The 20442-nt window shown below is 43.3% G+C and overlaps 1 protein-coding gene across 7 annotated transcripts in view; it reads left to right on the forward strand.

Annotated features, from left to right (window-relative positions):
• BIN1 (bridging integrator 1) overlaps positions 1-20442 on the forward strand; it is a 152735-nt gene that overhangs the window by 117181 nt on the left and 15112 nt on the right. For 2 of the 7 annotated variants that reach the window (XM_054970205.1, XM_054970206.1), the window contains 2 exons: positions 6463-6591; positions 7714-7794. The exons of 2 other annotated variants lie outside the window; for them this stretch is intronic. In XM_054970205.1, coding sequence (XP_054826180.1) covers positions 6463-6591; positions 7714-7794 — 210 coding nt within the window. Of the gene's footprint in view, positions 1-6462; positions 6592-7713; positions 7795-11463; positions 11575-12800; positions 12825-17311; positions 17432-20442 lie in introns of all 7 variants that reach the window. 3 more of the 7 variants (XM_054970211.1, XM_054970207.1, XM_054970208.1) reach the window with 3 other exon arrangements.

Consider the following 20442-nt stretch of genomic DNA (forward strand, 5'->3'; position numbering starts at 1 on the left):
GCTCTTTACACAAAAGAAACTATTCTAAGTGGTGTTATACCTTTCTAAACCAGTTGTCTTGAGTGGACTTAGAAGGGTGTGATTCTGCTTAGGAAGACACTGGAAACCACCTGTAATACCATGTTCAACTGTCTGGGAAAAAAATTCTGCCTATTTCTGGCTTTGAAGGTTAATAGAATATTTAAACCTCACCCAAGCTGTAATATATGGACTAGTTAAAGCAATGCTGCAGAAACACGAAGTAGCAAATATGAACACTGCCATCTGCTGGTGGTTCTCCTCTAATATATATTTAACTTAGCTACCATAGCAAATCTTGGTCATGTAATATTGTAGACTCACAAGACAAGGTAGATCTAAAAAAGCATAAAACTGGCCTTTTGGAACATAAAAATGGAAGACAAGATCAATCTCTTTATAAGAACCTATATAGGATATAATTAGATAATGATAAAGGCATTCACGAAGCAGGAGCTTTATTAATTACTTGGGAGATTTTTTAAATTGTTACTTTATTTATACCCCATCTTTTTCCTCAGTGGGCATCATTCTCCTCTCCTCCATTTTTTCCTCACAACAAATCCTGTGAGGTAAATTAGGCTGAGAGTTTGTGACTAGACATGGGCACGAACCCAAAAAAATGAACCAGTGGATCGTGGTTCAGTGCAGATGACGATCCTGAATTAGTGAACCGCAATGAACATCTCCTGTTGCCTACCCGGTTCGTGGTTCATGGAGGCCAAAGCGGAGTGCGCCGGTGTTCCTAGCGATACAGGAACAGTGGGTGATGCTGGCGGGCACGGGGAGGAGGCGAGGGGTCTGGCTGCTCGCTGGCGGCACCCCCATGTGCCCTCCCGCCAGGCCAAACTGGAGCGCACTGGTATTCCCAGCAATAAAGGAATGGTGGGTGATGGCGGCGGCCGCCGGGCCTGGCGGGCACGGGGAGGCGGCAATGAGCCTCCTCCCCTCATGGGGCGGGGTGTGTGGCCGCTCGCCGGCAGCACCCCCCATGTGCCCGCTCACCAGGCTGAAAAGGAGCGCACTGGTATTCCTGGCGCAGGCTGGAAGGTGTGTATTGGGGGGCGGCCGCCGGGCCTGGTGGGCCCGGGGATGCAGCGCCGAGCTGCCTCCCCTCAGGGAGCGAGGGGTCTGGCCGCTCACCGGTGGCACCCCCCATGTGCTTGCCCGCCAGGCTGAAAAGGAGCGTGCTGGTATTCCCAGTGCAGGCCAGAAGGTGTGTACTGGGGGCGGCCGCTGGGCCTGGCGGGCACGGGGAGAAGGCGACAAGCTGCCTCCCCTCAGGGGGCAGGGGGTCTGGCCGCTCACCCGTGGCACCCCCCATGTGCCCGTCCCACCAGGCCAAAAAGGAGCGCGCTGGTATTCCCAGAGTGGGTGGGAGAGGACTTGTCATCATGAGGTGGGGGAGGGGGAATATCCCCCAGCATCCGCGGGTCCTCACTCGAGGGTCCCACCGAGGAACAGTACGGTGGAGGCAGCCAACAGTACACACCTTCCTGCCTTGCCGGAAAGGATGGGAGGGAGAGGACCTGTCATGTGGGGGGTAAGTGGGAAGATGCCCCTGCCACCGCCAGGCCAAAGAGGAGCGCACTGGTATTCCCGGTGTGGGAGGGAGAGGACGTGCCATTCGGACCGGAGGCCTGATCCCCCAGCCACCGCGGGTCCTCACCCAAGGGTCCCACTGAGGAACAGTTTGGCGGCAGCCACCTCCTGAGCCATCAGCCTTGAGGTTGTAAGCGGCGCTGTCCCAGACCCCGAGGGGCAACCTCTGCCAGCGCGGCCTGCCGGAGCGCTCTGCTCTCACCAGCATCACCCTCAGGGCAAAGTGATCCTTCCACTGACCCCTGCTCAGAAGAGCGGTTGGCCCCCTTTCTCCCCCCAATGGATGCTTCACTGGGTGAGGAGGGAGACAGGCTCGGGTGGTGCCTCTTCAGGTGCCGAGTCAGGGCCGTCAAAGACAGGTGCTTTGGGTTTTTGCCCCTCTGCACCGGGACATCACAGGCACGGCACCACACCACACGGGGGTCATCAGGAAGGGCCCGAAAGTGCCTCCATATGGAGCTGTTGTAACACTGAGTGCTAACTGTCCCAGGGGAAGGAGGACGAACGGTTACTCGGCTGGACACGGATGACGGGGTGAGGGGTGGACTGCGGGAGGGGACACCACTGAGAGTTTGGGATGGGGATGGGCGGGATCTTTCATAACACACATACCATTCCTCCAGGGATCCATCGCCCATCCACCCCTCCTCAAAATGTTGAGAGAGATTCTCTCCTCCCTGCGCGAAGACCTCTTGGGCCTCCACAGCCCACATAGGTGAATTGGGGAGAGCGGGAGGACTCCCTGCTGCCCCCGAGCCACACCCAAAACTGCTTTCCGCAACTGAACCAGGAGGACTGCCATCGCACTTCACCCCACAACCACCCTTGGCGGCCAACACAACAGGAAGACTCATTGTGCCACCAAACTAGAATTAAGGAGGACAGGAAAGGAAATGACTCTGTGTGCCCTCCGCCATGGTGCCCACTGAGCTTGGCCCCAGGGCCTGGCAGCAGCCCTGGCACCAGAGGGAGGGAGGGACTAGAGCCCTAGCTCACCACTCCCACAGACCTTAACAGATCAGGCACTAATAACACTGTGTGAGCCCTCTGCCGAGGTACCCCCCGAGCTTGGCCCCAGGGCCTGGCAGCAGCCCTGGCACCAGAGGGAGGGAGGGACTAAAGCCCTAGCTCACCACGCCCACAGATCTGAATAGATCAGGTACTAATAACACTGTGCGAGCCCTTAGTTGAGGTGCTCACCGAGCTTGGCCTCAGGGCCTGGCAACAGCACTGGCACCAGAGGGAGGGAGGGACTAGAGCCCTAGCCCACCACTCCCACAGACCTGACCAGATCAGGCACTCATTAATAATAATGTGAGCCCTCCGCTGAGGTACCCACCGAGCTTGGCCCCAGGGCCTGGCAGCAGCCCTGGTACCAGAGGGAGGGAGGGACTAGAGTCCTAGCCCACCACTCCCACAGACTTGATCAGGCACTGATTAATAATAATGTGAGCCCTCAGCCAAGGTACCCACCGAGCTTGGCCCCAGGGCCTGGTAGCAGCCCTGGTACCAGAGGGAGGGAGGGACTAGAGCCCTAGCCCACCACTCTCACAGACCTGAACAGATCAGGTACTGATGAATAATAATCAATGTGAGCCCTCAGTCAAGGTGCCCACTGAGCTTGGCCCCAGAGCCAGGCAGCAGCCCTGGAACCAGAGGAGATAGATCCCTATCCCCAAAAGCCAAGCTCAGTTGTACTCTCAGTCTCTCTCCCCAAAGGCTAACAAGTGACAAGCAACAGCTCTGTCCCACTCCACTGCTCGCAGAAAGTGAAACCCAGCCTGGGAGACCACGGCTATTTATAAGCATGGGTCCCATTCAGCAACACAGGAGGTCTGTGTTTGGCCGTCAGAGCTGCCTATCAGGGTTTGCAGGGATGAGATTGGAGTGCCCATGGCTACAGAACGCCTCCTTCCCCCTCCCTCCCCTGGGTGTCTTCTCCCAACTTGTGACTGCTTTGCAGCTCCGTGGTTGGAAGGAAGCCCTGCTGATCAAGGAAAGCTGGGCTTCCATTCGGGTTTCCAGGGCGACAAAAGGAGGGCAGACAGAGCTCAGGCATTCCCCTGGCTCTGTTGCCAGGGGAATAGATTGCTGGAGCCTGAGTGTCTGGCTTCCCGAACTGCACCCAAACGCAATGAACAAGGCCTCTCCTGACCGCCAGTTCGTTGGCCGTGGACAATCGCGAACCACCGGGTCACGATTGCGCAATTGCCATTTTCATGGGTTTTTGAGGTTCGTAATGCGGTTCGTGCCCATCTCTATTTGTGACTGCCCCAAGGTCACCCAGCGAGCTTTCATGGCAGAACAGGGAATTGAACCTTGGTTGCCCAGATCCTAGCCCGTTACTCTATAGCCACTATACTATATTGGCTCTTATCTAATAAATTTTCTAGCATAGATAATTGGTTTCTACCCACAGGTAGATTACTAAATTGGGTGAGCTGAGGAAAAAATAAAATCTAGAGTTTGAACTTTTGAAAGAACGTTTGGCAATGTTGACAGACTAGAGTTCAGCTAAGCCCTTCTTGTTACAATGATTGGCTGTTTTCACACATCCTGTTCCCCCAATGCAAACAGCACCAACTATCTGAAAAATGCAAATACTTCCTGTTCTATACACCTAAGTGTACCTTGTATGTTACTGTCAAATACTGGACAGAGTGGTTCACGAAACATTTTGAGCTCTTTTAAAAAAGACTGCAGTTTCTTCTGTTTTTCAGCTCAGGAACTCTTGAGTTATACTTCTGAAAGGGCCTTTAAAAGCTGTTATTTAATTTGCATAGCTATAGATGGGATCAGTGGATTTTGTTTTTTAAAATTAAATCGCTTTTTAAAAATAAATGTCAAGAAGAACTGCATCTGCTAGAAATTAAAGAATAAATTTAAATACAGCACTATTTAAATGCAGGATCATTTGCTTTTAGCAAGAACAATGGATGCATAAGAACAGATCACCTACCTGCCAGAAGGCCAAAGGTGTGATCTTAGTTTCCTTGTCAGAGCTCTAGAATGATATCACTAAACACAGTGGACCGAGGATAGATTGGTCCAAAAATGATTTTTTTAAAAAGATCTCTGAATATATGCAAAGGCCTGAAGTAATTATAATTGCAGGTCTTTTTTGAATTTAGTAGAAAATCATTGCCCACATTTAGCCTGAATATTGACTTATACAGACTATATGGGATCCATCTAAGAGCAGAACCACAAGTGACAAAAGGCACAGATTGGACACTTGTCAGCTTCCCTCAAGTTCTGATGGGAAATGTAGGCAGCTTGGCGGAATGTTGGACAAATGACAGTTGAAAAGTCCATTGGACAGCAGTCAGAGAGCGAAGCTGCGAGACCAGGATGCCTACATTTCCCATCAAAACTTGAGGGAAGCAGACAAGTGTCCAATCTGTGCCTTTTGTCACTTGTGGTTCTGCTCTAATTTGCAGTCTTTAGTAGGCATGGATGAAGGTGAAATGTTAGTAAACAGTTAAGTGCAGGCAACAGCTGTGTCTTCTCATGCCTTCTCTCCTTTTCCCAGGAGACTTGGAACTGGGCTTTTCAATCCATTCTTGAATGGAGAGCAAAACACTAGCATTTTTATCGTATTACAAAGGAAGATAAGAAAACTTTTTGGCCAATACTAGAACAAGCAGGGCTTTGGGAAACCAGTTAATATACTTAGGAAACTGTAGTTCCCTCTTGTATTAAATGCAGACCCATGATTAAACAGTTACTGAAGTAAGTTGAATAATATAGTGTAGGAAGCACTGGAAAGCAGGTTATGTGATCTGCATATTGTCACTTCCTGTGATGTGATGTTTCTCTGGTGGTTCTAATAGAAATCCTCAGTGTAGAGCTTAGCCTTATTCACGTCCTTTAGGATCTTTGGAAAACAAGTCCTGTTCTTCTAGGTAATGAGACCTCCAGGAAGGGCAGAGAGTAACAAGAGGGATTTGTATAATGTTTTGACTGGTAATTGTCAATTACTGCAATACATTCTGTTCTGATGTTCTGTCTTAAGAAATTAGACCCGCCCCACAGCTAATGCAGAATTTAGTGCATTTAGTCTGAACTTAGCATAAAACTGAATGAAGAGCTGTGATGGGTGATGGAAAAAGAAGAGAAATCCTCCATGCATCTGATCCAGGTGATGAGATTCCCTGTCTTCTAAGTTTTGTACATGATGATAAAAAAACTCTTAATGTAACACAGAATAGGAATGTCTAGTCCGGCATAATGTTATTCCTGTTGTAGCACAGGAAATGTGGTGATGGAGTTGGTCCCGATTTCTGTTGGATCTCAATCTATTTTTGTTTAGTCTGCAGAGGTATGATTCCAAATGTTGAAGATGATCCCAGTATTCATCATAAAGAGTGGGTTTCAGCTTGTTGGGAGCATGCTTTCTTTAGGAATCAGCTGAGTTGGTTTGGGTGTCTTCATTCTCTATCCAAATAGGTATTGCTAGCAAGCGTAGCGCCTACCACCTTCCCCAGCCCTTCAGCACTTTCTATTGTAGTGCGTGCATTCCTACCTTTTATTCCAGAAGGTTGCATAGACTTTAATTACGTATGCATGACATATCCTATGCATATTAATTGTGTTACGCTTCTCCTCTGCAGAAGGGAAACCTGCCCACGACTGAAGTGTAACTAATGATGCGAAGCCTTCTTTTTGGAAGTGTGTCACTGTTCCCCCCTCCTCCCATGCTTGTTTTGTTTGTGTTTTACTTCCCCGTAGACCCTTTATTTGTGTGTGTTTTATTTTTTTAGTTTTTGCTAACCAGGTTCCTGTCTCTGGTTTTTTGGGTGTTGCTGTCTGTGCTGTCGCCGTGTGTTCGCTTGCATGCAGTTGAGGAAAGGCCCTCCCGTGCCGCCACCTCCAAAACTCACTCCGTCCAAGGAGATGAAGCAGGAGAACATCATCAACCTGTTTGATGACAATTTTGTCCCAGAGATCAGTGTGACAACCCCCTCACAGGTTAGCTTCTCCTTCATCCCTGCCCTCTCTTACCCATCCCTGATCTGCTTCAACTTCATTGTTTATCCCTTCCTCATTAGAGGTGTCAGGCCATGAAAACTGCTCAGGGCGGAGAGGTTAGGTGACTGTAGAGTGCCAACAGGATCTGAAGTAGTCAAACAGAGAGGTTAGCTTTTAATTCCATTTTATTAGGCTGGGCCTGTTTTTGACTGAGGTAGGATGAAGAGGAGAGCAGATGGTGTGGAGAGGTTCTACCACAAACCGTCTTGCTTCTCATCTTCATCACAGCTGCTAAGGCCATGGAGACCAAACCCATCTCTCCTCAGCTAAGTGTGCTGGTCAAGATATATTCTTACAGAACATGTGTAGAAAATCCTAATTGTTTGTCCCTTGATCACATGATTTTTCTCCCTCTAAAAATGGAGCACAGCCTCCCTGGAATTTGTTTCAATGCCAGCTTCTTGTCTCTTATATTAATTTTTCTGTGTACTTTTAATGAGAGAGCTGCCTCATGTCTGGGATTTTTGAGTACATGAACCCAAAGTGTCTTGCAAAGACAAGAAAAATAGCCATGTGAAGCACATGTATGGTTTTTGCAGCCTCTGATGTTAAAAGTCAAGCTGTCCTCCTTAGAAGTGGAAAGGAGTAGCTTGTTCATGTGGATAATATTTCTGTAAGAAAGATGGGTTTGTTTCATTTTTTTTACTTTCTGCACCTCTCTGTGGGGCTGCAATCTTTATCCTCCACTCCTGTCCCTGTGGCTTACGTTTGAAGTCTCTTCTAAGAGTAACAAGCATCCTTCAGCACTTCAGCATCTCATGGCCAGTCAAGCTATTCTTGTAAAACTTGAAACATGATTGGGGAAAAAATTTCCATGGTAGCTTACAGCCCAAGGGAGTTCCTGGCCATGGAGATGTGCATCACTAACCCTTCCTAAGGATATCTTAATTCCAGCGAGGGGCATAAGGGGTATAAGGGAAAGCATCCTGATTAGTTTTCTGGCCACATCTCCACAATTCATATCCATCATCATCGCCATCATTATTATATATTTTCATTATTCATTGAGTGACACCTCTAGCCATTCTGTTTCCTGATTCCGCTCTTCCTTCCCTACCTCAGCACGGTGGCTTGCGGCTTTTACCTCTTCCTCCTGTTCGACGGCTGAAACGTTGCACGAGGGGCCTGGAGTTGGGAGAAAAGGCAAGTTTAGGGCACAGATTTCAAGGGTTGTGGGATCATCTCACAGAATCACAAGGAGAGTGTGAATAGATCTAACGGGAGCTGGTGGATTAGGACTCCTCATTGGGGGCAACAAGGGAGCTTATAAAGCTGACTCCTACTTAGCTTTAACCCTGATTTTAAAAACAACAGGCTCTGGTCACTACTAGCGAGAGAACAATATTAAATTTGCATACATGAAATAAGAATCAATATGAATGAACATCAGGCAGGGTTTCCATTCTGGCCAGGAAGTAGTAACAATGGAGACATGAGTCAGTTCTTGTAGGGGAAATGTGACAGCTCTTTAAAAATCTCTGTGTGTGGCTCTTAATTTTAGTGATGAGGGACAACAGTATCTGTAAAGATCTCTTTTGTTGAGAGACTGAAAAGAAGAGTCAGAAATGAAGGAACTACAGGAGGAAAATGGGAAGCCTGTGGCAGAACAATTACCTTATCATGGAGAAGGGAGCCAGGGATGTATGTTTGCACAGAATTCTGGTTTTACAGTTGAGGATTAAAATGAGCCCATCAAGGATGGAGATGCAAAGATTTAAGGGCCATGTGTAAGAATGTCTGAGGAGAAATCTCTATGGAAAACAATTATGACACAGAGCTAGAGTTGCCAGCAGGTCTTGAAAAAATGTCCCGTCCCTTTAATAGAGTCTTAATGTGTGAAAGTTGGCAATTGAAGGTTTTCATGGCATGGAGGTAAATAAGGCACATGACTTTTTTCCTCCAGGCTGCAGTGGCAACCATACTGTGGGCAAAATCAGCAGGGACAAAGTCCATTGGGGGCAGGCAGAATCTACAAGTGGAATAGAAAGCCTCCACAACAGACAATGGGAAGAGAATCTGCAACAGGCAGGTCTAGATGCGCCCCAAGAGGCACTATCAGCTGGCAATTTTTGACAGTATTAGAAGATGAAGAGTTCTTAATTTTTATTGTAGTTTTGCTGTGTGGGATTGCCATTTGGATTTTCCATTCAAGTACTAAGATGATCTGATCTTGCCGAGCAACCAGGTGTTCTCATGGATACAGGTTATTGTTTGTAGCTCTTTCCTGAAAAATTGTAATGGATTTTTTTTTAGATCTGATTTTTTTATACGCTTGGCCTTGAGCTTAGTTCTCATTGAGATGGCAAATCTGTTTCTGTGCTGCCTCATTTTTGATGGCACCTGGAGGCTCACATGATGGAATGCTCCTCTAAGACTCTAAGTGAGGGCTCCTGTGACAATTCAAGTCTATACTTTTGAGCTTGATGATGTGCATAATATTTCTAATTTTAGATAAATGTATAATTACCTCACTTGTGTTCCCCTTTTGAGATGAAAGTACAGGGTAACAACTATTAAATCAATAAACACACACACATCCTTTGGTTTTAATGCCCTTTTCCTGCATGCTGCCTTGTAAGCTACTTTGAGTCACGTGGGTGGTGAGAAAGACGGGGTCAAAATGTTTTAATAAATACAATACAGAAAAAAAGGATTTTTAGCATCTTTCTGACACACTAATTAGCTATGTACATGGAGTATTTTTGAATAAATAAACATATTATGTGAGTTGTCAGCTGTGGTCCAGACAGAGCTGTGCACTCAGGCTACAAGTTTACTACCTCACTGGAAATTGGGCCTTTGTAATAATCAGCAGGTAGATGCACCACCACCACCCCACCACCGGCTTCCAGAAGACATGGTAGATCTAACAGGGATCTCTAGGGTAATAAGAAATGAGCTACAAAAATGGCAAAGGGGGAATATAAGAACTTTTACAGCAGTAGAGAATAGGATTGATGTTACTTAGGGGAACCATGAGGCTGTTTATAGTGTATGAATTTGGACTGTATGCCCCTGAAGCACGCTTCTGTATTAGAGAAAGCCGTGGGCCACTGAGCAGCCTTCCATCCCTGTCTGCACCTATCCTTTCCTCGTAGCATGCCTTAACGACTCTTACACCATGTTGTTTTGTATGTTTACGTGTAAACACTTGCATAAACAGAGCATTTAGTTTTGAACCTGCTAGAGTACAGGACACCTGAACTGGACAACATCGTTCAAAAGGAGTCTGGGTTTCCAGCTGATGGATATGATCCCTAGAGCAGAAACCAGGGGGGGAATACCTATCTATCTATTAATGCATTTCCTGTGGCAGTGTCAATGTGTTGTTGGGCTGATTTTGGGGGGCTGGGGAGGAGAAACTAATCCAAACAAAGGATTCATGGAGACATGGTGCAGGTGGCCCAGTGACAGGTAAGATTCCAACCTGGCTATATAACCTTTCACTTCATTCTTTTTATTTCTTTTTTTGTCAAGAAGGAAAAACTGTCATGTATAGATTTCTACTGGAAGAAACGCTTACATCAGAAATCTTTGGCTCTAGGTTCATTTATTTGAGATAAGGAAATGGTGAAACCAGGAACCACCTCTGTTGGTAGCACATTATACTGGAAGCTAGTGAAAGATCAAGAAAAGTGGCAGTAAATGTTGATACAGAACTATAGCTGTCTCTCTTTAAATAAGGTGTATGTATTTCTGTCAAAATGATGAAGGCTTCTGGTTGTTCATACCATCAATTTTACAATTGGTAGGGGTCTTATGTTCTACTAGATATCTTAGTGTTTCAGAAATCTTCAACATGTTGTCCAAGTTGGAGTTCATTAACTTGTGTAAAATCAGAAGAACTATGAACTGTTAGGGTCAAGTAAAATATTGATGAAATCTCTGGACAAAACTGCTTTTCTCCAGAAATAGCAATCTGGGGGAAAATACGGTTAATAAGTTGTCCTGGGAATAAGGATATTATTCCCGGTTAGAATGGTATGTGCATGGTACAGTCATACTGTTGCCACAAAGGAAAGGTTGGTAGTCCCAGTAAGAATACTTCCTTATGGTATGATTATATAATTATATTAACCTGAAAAGACAGAACCTTAATAGCATGCAGGTCTTGAAAAGTGCTAAGAAATACTGTGTTATTGTTGCAGTTGGAAACGGAATTCTACTATGGGAAGTGTTACAGTTAGGGCAGACCAAAAGAGAAAGGAGTGAGAGAGAGGACTAGGAAACGCTAACTTCTAAAGTAGAAAAGAATGTATTATATTCTTGGTTGTGGTAGTATTGCTGGATATGAGGCTAAGTAGAGGTTTCTTCTGAAAGTGCAGTCCTTTCAAGGTAGCCCCAGATGTCTCCAGCAGCAGTGTAAGTGCTATGGCTGTAGTAAAAGTTGCTGACCCAGCTAAAGTTGCTTCAGGCAAGATTTATTTATTTGATTTAATTTACACCCCACCCTCCCCACGACTTGAGAAGTTGGTCTCCATTTAGAAAAGTCATGGATGACTTAAATCAGAAGAGGACCTTTTAAATATCACCTGGGATTGTTGTGTAATGGAGCATGGAAGTGCCTGACACAACATAGAAACTTAGGCTGAGTAACAGTTGTGTGACACACTGATGCTTTTTGTTTCATGGCTGCATTTCTCTGCAAAGATATTAAGCACTGTGGGCATTTGTGAGCATTTGTTGTTTGTACTACATGATTTTATGCATCACTTTTGTATCTCCAGCACCTGGATAACACCTTCCGCATACTAGTTTCCTCCTACATTTGACTAATACTCAACACTACTTTTCTTCCTTAATGCTGCCAAGTTTGATGCCCCTGGGCCCTTCCAGGAGGGAGCCAGCCTGTTGGATCTGGATTTTGATCCCATTAAGCCAGATAACAGCCCTGTAGGGAAGTCACCCACACCTGCAGCTCAGGTTGGTCTATCATTGCCATTCCTCGACTCCATGAAATGTTAAGTATTTGAGGGACTGCATCAGCCTGGCGGGAATTGTTGTGTATGTGTTCATAATAACTGCAGAACTCTTGAAGATTTTTTTTTAAAAAATATATGCCTACAGTCTCACATAAACCTCCTTGTTGAACTTTGTACTCCATAATGACAGTTAACATTTACATATTATTGTTAAGTGCTTTATATATATTATCAGAGTAATCCTTACAACAGTCCTATAGGGAAGGATAATGTTATCATCTCTATATTGTTATTGAAAGGTCTGGGGGTGAGAAAAAGTCACTTGCCTGGGGCCACCTAGAGGTTTGATGGCCAAGTTTGAAATTCCTGGTTCATAGTCTCAGCCACTGCTCTGCACCAGCACTGGATTATGAGCATTTCTGGAAAACTCTTAACAAGCCTTTCGATCTTTTTTTGACAATAGTAAAGAACAGGAAGTTAATCTATAGATTTTGCAGTTGTGCCCATAGTGGGGTGGATTTGAATGATAGCTATATTTTCTTTCCTCTTTTGACACATGGTGGCTTTTGCTGGCACTGTGTGATGGGAGATTTTCATGGAACTGAGTTCCCCGTAGATGTCCAAAGCACTCTGTGATATTGACACATAGTAGGTTATTACCAGGTTCCTGTAGATTGCCCAGCTTTACAAGGGTGTCCCCATCTTCATGTGACAGTTGTACTGCATGACAAGATAAAAACTTGTTTTCTGAGTCACTTTTATTTAGTAGCAAAATAGAAGAGTCCAGTAGCACCTTTAAGACTAACGAACTTTACTGTAGCATAAGCTACCGAGAATCACAGTTCTCTTCATCAGATGCATCTGATGAAGAGAACTGTGATTCTCGAAAGCTTATGCTACAGTAAAGTTGGTTAGTCTTAAAGGTGCTACTGGGCTCTTTTCTATTTTGCTACTACAGACTAACATGGCTAACTCCTCTTTATTTAGTAGGAGACTTTAAAGAACATGAGTACTGAAGTTATCGCTTCAAAATAATTGATAGTATATTTGAATTCATACCAGTGAATGGTATGATATTCAATGTCTATCCTTAAATTAGGTTGTGGGGGGGGGGAACCCTGGGTAGTATATAGACACTTTGTATGCATGTTTGTACTTTGTATGTTGGCTGGAATAATAATTATGTCTTAATATGTTTCTATTCCTGTTGCTCTTTGCTATGCTTAGTCTTTGCCTTGGGATTTATGGGAGGTAAGATTTCTTTTAATGAAAGTGCAAGTACTCTATGTGTTGCTCAGCATGTACAAATATTATCTTCCTTGTCTATTACCATGCAAAGCTTGTCATTTGTGTCTTGACTTTCCCTTCCCATCCTCTTCTGTGTATTAATCTAAAGAATTATATTACAGCCATCACCTTCTGCCTTTGTCGTATTCTGAGCAAAGGCCTCCCTGTGCTTTGACAGTATGCTTGTGGCATTTCCTGAAGCTTAAACTTTGGTGCTTTTCGGCATCTGCTGCTGCTTCATACCCTGAAATTACTGCATGGCCTTTCTTGTCTCCAATTGTGTAGCATGCATACTTCTCAACTGCCACCAAACCTGCCCTTTTATTGATGTACTACTTATATTGCTATATTTATTTTACCTATTTCAGCCTCTAATAACAAAAATGGAGGCATATTTAGTATGGCCCTCCTTTTATTTTGTGCACACACAGGTAACTCAAATCAGTTGGCCCCAAATGCATCTAAAGACGTTTAGCTTCCATGTTTTCTGCATAATTTGGGGCATGTTGAAATGTATGTTTTTGCTAACATGCACCTTTGTCCATCACATTTGTGGATTTTCTGTTGCCTTTATTAATTCTGTGTCTTTGCAGGAGGAGATTCATATGTTTTAAATGTATATATCCAGGTTACTTATCTCTGCCAGCTAGGTGCCTGTGAAATGCAAATGGCAATTTAAAAGAAATACCTTGGCCTGGTTTATTTCCCCTGGTCCTCCATCACAACAAGCTCATCTCAAGCAGCTGAATGGGTCTTCCCCAGTGGTTTTACTGCTGTCTTCCTAGGCATTTCCTTGACTAGCTTCCTCCCTTCCTCCCCTTCCTCACTTATAATTTTAATTAAATCTTTTCTATCCTTTGTTTAAAAAAATTATCCAAGGCACTTGTAAACATTTAGTAAATGGATTTTTATATTTGTGACCAGACAACGTATAGAATGAGACTGGATTTGTAGGTCACTTGGTTTGGGTCAAGAGACATAATAATTCTTCTGCATAACTTTTGGCTGTTGGGTTGTTTATCCCACCTAAAAATATGGTCATGTAAAGCAGGATTTGTGTGCTGAGGCTACTGCTATCACGAGATTAAATTATTCTTAGTTAAACTTCCAGTGAATTAATTAACAGTGCAGTCCTGAGCAGTATTGCACACTTAAAAAGGTGTAACTCTGCTTAGGATTGTGCTGTCAGGCTGCAATCTGATGTGTGCTGACTGTATTCAGTAGGATTTATTTCTGAATAAACATGCATAAGATTGTATTAATAACAGTGTATTAATAATAATAACATTACATATGTAAATGTAAATTACATATATACAAAAACCACATTTTTTTTAAAGATAAGTATGAAATAATTTGCACCTTAATAAACCAAAACTCCCTCATTGTTAAAAAGAAAGGCCATCTTTAATATTACAGTGGCATATAGAAGCCCCCTTTTAAAGAAAGCATACAGTTTCATAAAATTGGCTATCGTAATTAATCAACAAGAGTTATGGTGCAGTCCTAAGCAGAGGGTGCAACTTTGCTTAGAATTTAACTGTTAATTTAAAGCTAATCATTTAAAGCTTAAACCTAAACATTTAAAGTTTTAAAGTCCAAGATGAAGCATATTGTTTTGGACCCACAATCCATAAAATCCAACTATTGAAAAGGAGAAAAGGAAAAAGAGACTGTATGGCTCTTCATCAAGGAGTGCCGTGGCAGAAGAATATTTTTGGCTGCTATTCTTCTGTTCTCTGTACTAATGGCGGCAGCCCAGTCAGATGGGACTCAATGGCTGTGGTGGTAGTGTGATTCCACTTGGTTTGGGGGGGTATACTCCACAGACTGTAATGTGAAAATGAATGCCACATTTCTTTGGACTGTGAGGATAGGTACTTATGTTGCCTTAGACCACAGTGCTTTGTATCATTCATATGCAGTATTTTTTCTAAATGTTCTTTTGTTGCAATCGTCTCTCATTTTATAATCATGTGCTCTGTTTATCTATGTTTGTCCTTGCAAAATGTTGAAGGGATTATTTAGCGTCTGCTTTTAGCCACATACTAATATTAGAACTGAAATAATTAAATGGCCAAATGATTAATCAATTTCAGATTGAAAACATGGATTTTAAGGGAAACAGTCTCTGTGATATGATGTTCAGTTACAGTCAGGGCTTTTTTTCTGGGAAAAGAGGTGGTGGAACTCAGTGGGTTGCCAACACATGGGGCAACGCTTGGCGGGAGGTGGTACCCCTGGTACCACATGTGCGTGCGCAAAATCACGCATGCTCCCAGGGCCAATGACATCACTTTGGGTCAGGTGGAACAAGGGGGCAGTTTTTAAAAGTTTAAATCACTCTCGGCGAAAATGGTCACATGGCTGGTGGCCCCGCCCCCTGATCTCCAGCAGCGCAGAGGGCAGTCTAAATTCTCCTCTGTCCAGAAATCAGGGGGTGGGGCCACCAGCCATGTGACCATTTTCAAGAGGTTCCAGAACTCCATTCCACCGCATTCAAGCTGAAAAACAGCCCTGGTTACAGTTGATGTTACTGCTGGAAGCTCTGTATCAAGTTGACTTGGTTTTAGGTAGCCTCTTTTAAGATGATTACCAAATTATTCGTTGCTCTATTTTACTCAAGAATCACTGGCCCTGTGAGAGTGTCTTCTGTAGGTAGTTTGAGTCCAACGATAATTGTATATAATTAGTTGCACGCAACAACAACCAGCTCTGGATGGGAATGTGTACCCCACCCACATCAAAAAGCTGACCAAGCAATTTCAGTGTTGAGTGTTATCACAAGGGTAGGAGTGCGGAAGCCAGGCATGATAAATGTAGGTGGTTTATTGATGACTATGACATCATGGAGCCAGATTTTTTTGAAGAAATATTTTATACTTGACACATAATTTCCATCATCTGTGAAAATAACATTGTGCTCAAAGGGCAAGAAATATAGCCTTCAAGAGCCCAGCTCCTCTATGAATAGCTATTTATACCATTCTTTCCACCCTCCAGACAGATGGTCTCTTCTTCATCTTTTCCCTCAGCCAGTTTGGTGTCGTGGTTAAGAGCGGCAAGACTCTAATCTGGAAAACTGGGTTTGAGTCTCCACTTTTCTGCTTGAATCCAGCTGGGTGACCTTGGGTCATAGCTCTTTCAGAGCTCTCTCAGCCCCACCCAGCTCACAGGATGATGGTCATCAGGATAATAACAGTACCCTTTGTAAACCACTCTGAGTGGGCATTAAATTGTCCTGAAGGGACGTTGTTGTTGTTGTTGTTGTTGTTGTTGTTGTTGTTCTTTGAGCAGAACTTGGGAAAGGGGTTTAAGAGGTCCTAATGGGGGTGAAGGACAAGAATTTTATTAAAAGATATAAAATTTCTATTAAAATATTTTGCTCTATTTTACGTTTATTTTTATTATAAATATTTTTATTAAAAATATAAAATGGATTCCAAATAAAATGATACCTACACATCATGACATCAAATGTATTAGAAAATAGCATAAGCCAACTCAACATGTACACTGTAGATCCAAACTCAAATCCTGCTTGCAGCTTCAGGCTTAATCTAGCTCAGCAACATATATGTGTTCATGCCAAGGCTGGAATCCATGGCTAACAAACTTGTTCAGGGACTTTGATCATTTCAAATTCCTACAAGAGCCAAGTGTGAGTGGTGCTTTTCTCAGCAATTTTCCATCCCTTTTAAAGTTAATACTTCTTTTTAAGCAACTACATCATCAACAGGAATTACGTCCTGCTTCCCATGTTACAAGATTTTGATTCAACAGCAGCATTTGTGGCCGATTTCCTGCAGCAGGAGACAGGCTACCAAGGCAGTGCTGGCTTTTGAAGTTAGGAAGTCAAAACACAGAAGGCGATATTAATCTAATGAGAATTGTCTAACAGTGCAATCCTATGCATAATTATTCTAATCTAGACCCTGTGAAACCAATGAGCTGCAACTGAAGTAAGTTTGCATAAGAAAGATTGCCCTGTCAGGATCCCACAGCTATGTCAACAATGCTAAAAACCAGGACATAGTGAGGAACTGGGCTGGCTGATGCTTCTGTTAGCAGATATCCAGGACAGGTTCACTCATACTACCTGAAACCATTTCTCACCTTCAGTGCATTTACAATCAAACCACCCAAGTCAGAGGCTCACTCTAAATGTTAATTCTGTCACAAGTTCTCCATGGATCCAACCCGTGCTCCATGCAGTCACACAGCAGCTTACTGTTGTCAGGGCATTGGGTTTACAGGCAATATTGCAACTGCTCCTTTTCCATCGAGTCTTCCCTGTCCAGCAGATATATTTATCCTGGGATTGTTTCATTGTCTGCTGTCTTCTCACAGCACTTTTCTCATTTTCGTATCTTCCTGTACCCATGCCCATGTCTATCTCCTCCCATCTCTATTTCTGTCCTATTTCTCTTCCCTCAAATTCTCTCCATCAGCCTGAAAAGACACCCTCTAGCAGCGTACAATCTATGGATCAGTTTCCTGCTGATAATCCTAGCAATAGTGAATTCGTGGTGGACTGGCCCAGCCAGGCCACCGAGACAGAGGTCAGCCAAGTAAGTGCAAGTGTTTGAAATTATCCTCTGTTTGAAACGGTCCTAATATTGATGTTTTGACTTTTGTGCTCTATCACAGGGCTTTTCCAGGTGTTAATTTATGGCATATCCATGGGCAGGCCAAATCTATAGTTACTTCCTCAAGGCCTCCTGTAGCTATTTCTTTATCTAACCTCTTGGCACAAGGGGAGGGACTGAAATACTGTATTTGTAATGTCTCTGAAAAAGCTGGTAGGGTCTAGTGGTAAAGCAATAATCTGGAGCATCTAGCATAATTTCATCAGTGGCTATCATGGCTCACCTCCCAGCTGGCCCACATTTAACAATGTGTATGTTGTTGCTGTATTGTTGATTGCCTCCATTTTCTAGGAAAAGGAAGTAATTTCTGTGTTAGAATTACCAATATCTCTGTTGTCTTTCACCGCTAGTAATTCCTAATTTGATCAGGAGAGTTTTTACTGATGAAAGAGAAGTGGGAGAGACAAGGATTGTGTTCTGTTCTATTGCCAGTTTTGGAGTAGTGGTTAAGAGCAGCAAGACTCTAATCTGGAGAACCAAGTTTGATTCCCCACTCCTCCACTTGGAGTCAGCTGGGTGACCTTGGGTCAGTCACAGCTCTTCCAGAGCTCTCTCAGCCCCACTCACCTGACAGGGTGATTGTTGTGGGGATAATAATAACACACTTTGTAAACCACTCTGAGTGGGCATTAAGTTGTCCTGAAGGGTGATATATAAAACAAATGTTTGTTATTGTTATTATTATTATTATTGACTATGGTAAGAATCCAAGAGAATTTGGTGACTGTCTTTCACTCAGTCACCTCTACAGCTTAGGTTCTCTGTGCTAAAAATGTATACAGTTGCTTTTGTGTCATCGTTACTTCTAATGGCATTAACACATTGTTAGTTACTGTTAGAATGTGTAGAGGAGATCCGGATTGCATGTTTTAGTATGATCTTCCTGTATTCTTTGGGATACACTGTTGCATTACCTGGAAAGTATACTGAGTGATCATTCTTGGATATGCTTTCTGTTCACAGAAGATATATGTTATCACAGTTATGATAGTCCGTGACCTGCTTTTATAAGCTATGGATTTTTATCTTTTTTCCCTAATATAATCATTGGGATTCTATAAAAGTCTAAAACGTGAGAAAGTAAAACAAATTATTATGGGTTGTAGGTGGAGGACAGACTAGTCTGTCATTTAGCCCAGATTTGGAGCACCTCTGTTGTGCCTTAAAACAAGAAAAGCAGCAAAGACGTTTTAAGAAACTGCCTTGGGAGCTGTTATGGGGCAGAAAGCTAGAACATAAATTGAAAAATACATAAAATAAAATACCAGGCTCTGCCTTTGTTATTAACCTGCTGTCACAGAAGTTGGGAGCACCACAAATCCAAGACACAGATAGAGAGATAGCAATAGGAAATAGTTTATTTGAACACAACACAGGTTCCAATGCATTGCAAGAGGCTGTCTTCCCTGAGGGCAATATGTTTAGAATTCATCTTACAATTGCTCCAGAAGGAGCTACTAACACTCTATTAACCTGTTGACAATCCTGTTCCCCTTCCGCAGCTCTGTGGGCATGTCAGTTTCATTTTCTGAATACTAAGAGGATTCCTGCAAAAATTAGAGCATTTAGTACCTATCAAGAACAATCAAATCTGCACTTCATACACAGATGGGAATTACTGCTGTATTAAATGCAGTTTGCACAATCTGAATACCATTACCAGGAAAACAAAATTCACTGATGAGCACAAATGATGCAACTTACCTACACTTTAGTACACATAACCAGAAAATGAGTTGCCCCATTATGTTTCCTCAACAGGTTCAACATAAAGAATAGATAAAGGGGGGAAGGACTTGTGGGTCTTGGGAAATACATAGGTAGCAAAGAGGGAGCAGTGAATGCAGGATCTGGGGCAAGTTAAAACTGTAAAGAATGAAAACCCGCCTCCTGAATACTAGAATGTTACAATGTGTGTATAAGATCTCGAAACCCACTTTTAATTTAATTTTAGAATTCACTGCTTTCTTGCAATTCCTGTTAATTGTACTCCCACCTGCCTTTGCTACAAAGGTGAGAAGCTTCACAATCCTTTGCTGCATATAGGAGCTGTGAAAGAAAGAACTGTGCAAGTCAACAAATGGATGCTGAAATCAAAACCATGTTCTTTGGAATTACATTGTGATCCTTGAAGACTTTTAAGTGCTTAATAAGTCATATGTTAACAGGTTCCAGATGTTGGCATCTTCATACTGGATGTAAAGGCTGCTATAAATGAGGAAAGAATTGTGTTAGATGTAGCTGATATCAGCTGACATTCCACTGCCTTCTCATACCATGTAATATTGTTGTGAGGAAACCAGCACTGGTTGCCTTGGAGGATTTGGGATTTATCTTGGGCTTTCCTCCAAACCAGTATTTGCCCCAGCAAGTAAATCTTATGAACTTCTGTCTCTTCCAGTTCTATAGTCTTTATTATCTGCTTGAATAAACCACCCATACCACTGATAACTGTATCATCCCTGGAGGGCAATGTGTTGAACCTTTCCCCAGGTCTTGGCAGCTTTTGATATTCTTTTTTTTCTGACGAGGGAAAAAAAGTGCCTTAACTTTCCACTTTAGTGCTTGTTTGTGATGCAGTGAACTTTAGTTCAGGTGTGTTCTCTGCATAATTGATATTGGGTTTTTTGTGCTGTCTTCCAGTCTGTCTTCCTACTCTTACCTGCAGTTGAGTGATTCTGTGCCAGCTATTTATCCTATGTTCAAAAGCCAGGGTCAGTTATAAGCAGTTTTATTGTCAAACTACAGTTTATAGCTTTGATTCCCCCCCCCCCTTTGTCTCGTTGACATGATAGGAGCTTGGTTGTCTGTTACCCACATTTAAATATTTTATATATTGCAAAATGTGTGTTATGAAGCAGCACAGTTACACTTATGGATGCTGCAGATATGCACAATGATCAACAACAACAGTGCAAAAAGTATAAGAGGTA

Source organism: Eublepharis macularius, chromosome 2, assembly GCF_028583425.1.
Source record: "Eublepharis macularius isolate TG4126 chromosome 2, MPM_Emac_v1.0, whole genome shotgun sequence".
In the NCBI taxonomy this organism is placed as follows: Eukaryota; Metazoa; Chordata; class Lepidosauria; order Squamata; family Eublepharidae; genus Eublepharis; species Eublepharis macularius.